Raw genomic sequence first — 1684 nt, 5'->3', positions numbered from 1 at the left:
TAAAAAAAATTTTGTTTAAAAGTTCATGCCTTAGTAAAAACCTGCGGACCAAAAATTGTAACTGTTTCCGACAAAGAAAGATTGTGATAAATTATGAAGCGTGACTCGCCCGTCAAATGACGCGCCCATGAGTAGGTACCTTTATAAGAAGTTCTTTTATCATTTATATAACTGTAGAACTATAATTAATTATTTGTCATCTTTAAATTAATAAATAATTTATTTGACATTATGCTATAGGCGCATTCGAAGAGAATGTTCGTCGCCCCGACAAAATGGCTACTCGTTCAAGATCGAAGAATACCGATTGATAACACCAACATAACTTCCACGTATGATAACTTAGAGATCTTTGAAGATCTAGCTGTCTATCCCGATAGTGACGTGGTCCTCGCTCAACGGTTCGGTGATGATTTTCTTCAGCTGACATCTGTGTATCGCCCAAGTCCACAACGAACAGTAATATGGGAAAATCGCGGAAACTGGTCGGTTAAGAATGGTTTACGAATGAATACTTTTGACGTGGCATCGGCACGGAGAAGGAATCTTCAACAGACAACTCTTAAATCTTGTCTTGTGGTACGTTTAACATTCCTTTATTATATATATTGTACAAAGAAACACACTTATATCAACAATATATAATCAAAAATATTTTATTTACAAGCATCATAATAAAAAAAAAAATAACACCAAATGTAGCTTAATATTAGATTTATTCAAAATTCATCGAAAATATTTGTAGAAATATTTATTCATCTTTGCAGATGACATATCCTGACACGGTCAATCATTTGACTGATTTTAAGGATCGTGAAAAAGATGCTATTACAAAGGTTAATTATATCTGGGTGCTCCATTTAATAAATCGGATGAATGCAACGTGAGTCTTATCTCCTAAAATATATGGTGTAAAATACACCTTCTTGGTACCATTAAAATGCTCATGAAGTAAATTTGATAATATAACACTGAGTTTGTCAAAAAGCGCGCACACATAATTATTTTACGAATGTTAGCTTTAAAACAATAATAAAGCTACAACTGAAATGTAATAAAATCATTTGTTAGTCAAGCCTATAATAATGATCGAACAATTATTATGTTTATATAGTAAATATCAAAAATGTTTACCAACCATTTTCGTTTAGAATTAAATGTACAAAGGAACCGATTGTATAAGCATATAGTATACGTTTTATTAGCAAACATAAAAGCATAAGAGCCGTCGTTATTGAGCGACAACACCGTCATAATTGTTTGAGTATCTTTCTTAAAAAAATATACTTTTAAAAGATACATGAAGTAATGAACTCTCGAAATTGTCAATTAAATAGGAACAAAAGGCTAATGAGAGTTTTTCGCGCGGTAAGTAAGGCGCATGTATAGTCTTGAAATCTTGTATTAATTTATTTCATAATTGTCTACTCCATGGACGTTTCGATTCACTTTAAATCTTCAGCAATGTTAATAATTTTTGACGTTTCCAGTGTAACGAGAACGAGAGTAAACTCTATATGAATCTTCCAAAAATCCGTTGATGCCTGGTTGATAATGCCAGTATAACGAATGATATGTGTAAATTACCGTCATACTATATGAAAGCAAATTGTATGCATCGATCAAATTAAATTTCTTAAGGGGTTACACCACCTTGAGCGTCTAAAAATCATAGGTAACTTTG

The 1684-nt window shown here is 32.1% G+C and overlaps 1 protein-coding gene across 1 annotated transcript; it reads left to right on the top strand.

The window, feature by feature from the left end:
• Positions 1-38: 38 nt before the first annotated feature.
• LOC105460659 lies at positions 39-883 on the top strand (the record flags this gene model as incomplete). Its single annotated transcript, XM_011707154.1, has 3 exons — positions 39-131; positions 241-579; positions 768-883. Coding segments are annotated over exons 2-3 (440 nt in total), but the record flags the coding sequence as incomplete, so codon positions are not given.
• Positions 884-1684: the final 801 nt, after the last annotated feature.

The sequence above is a fragment of the Wasmannia auropunctata genome, unplaced genomic scaffold, assembly GCF_000956235.1.
Source record: "Wasmannia auropunctata unplaced genomic scaffold, wasmannia.A_1.0 LD318062.1, whole genome shotgun sequence".
NCBI lineage: Eukaryota > Metazoa > Arthropoda > Insecta > Hymenoptera > Formicidae > Wasmannia > Wasmannia auropunctata.
This window is presented reverse-complemented; position numbering and strand designations above follow the sequence as displayed.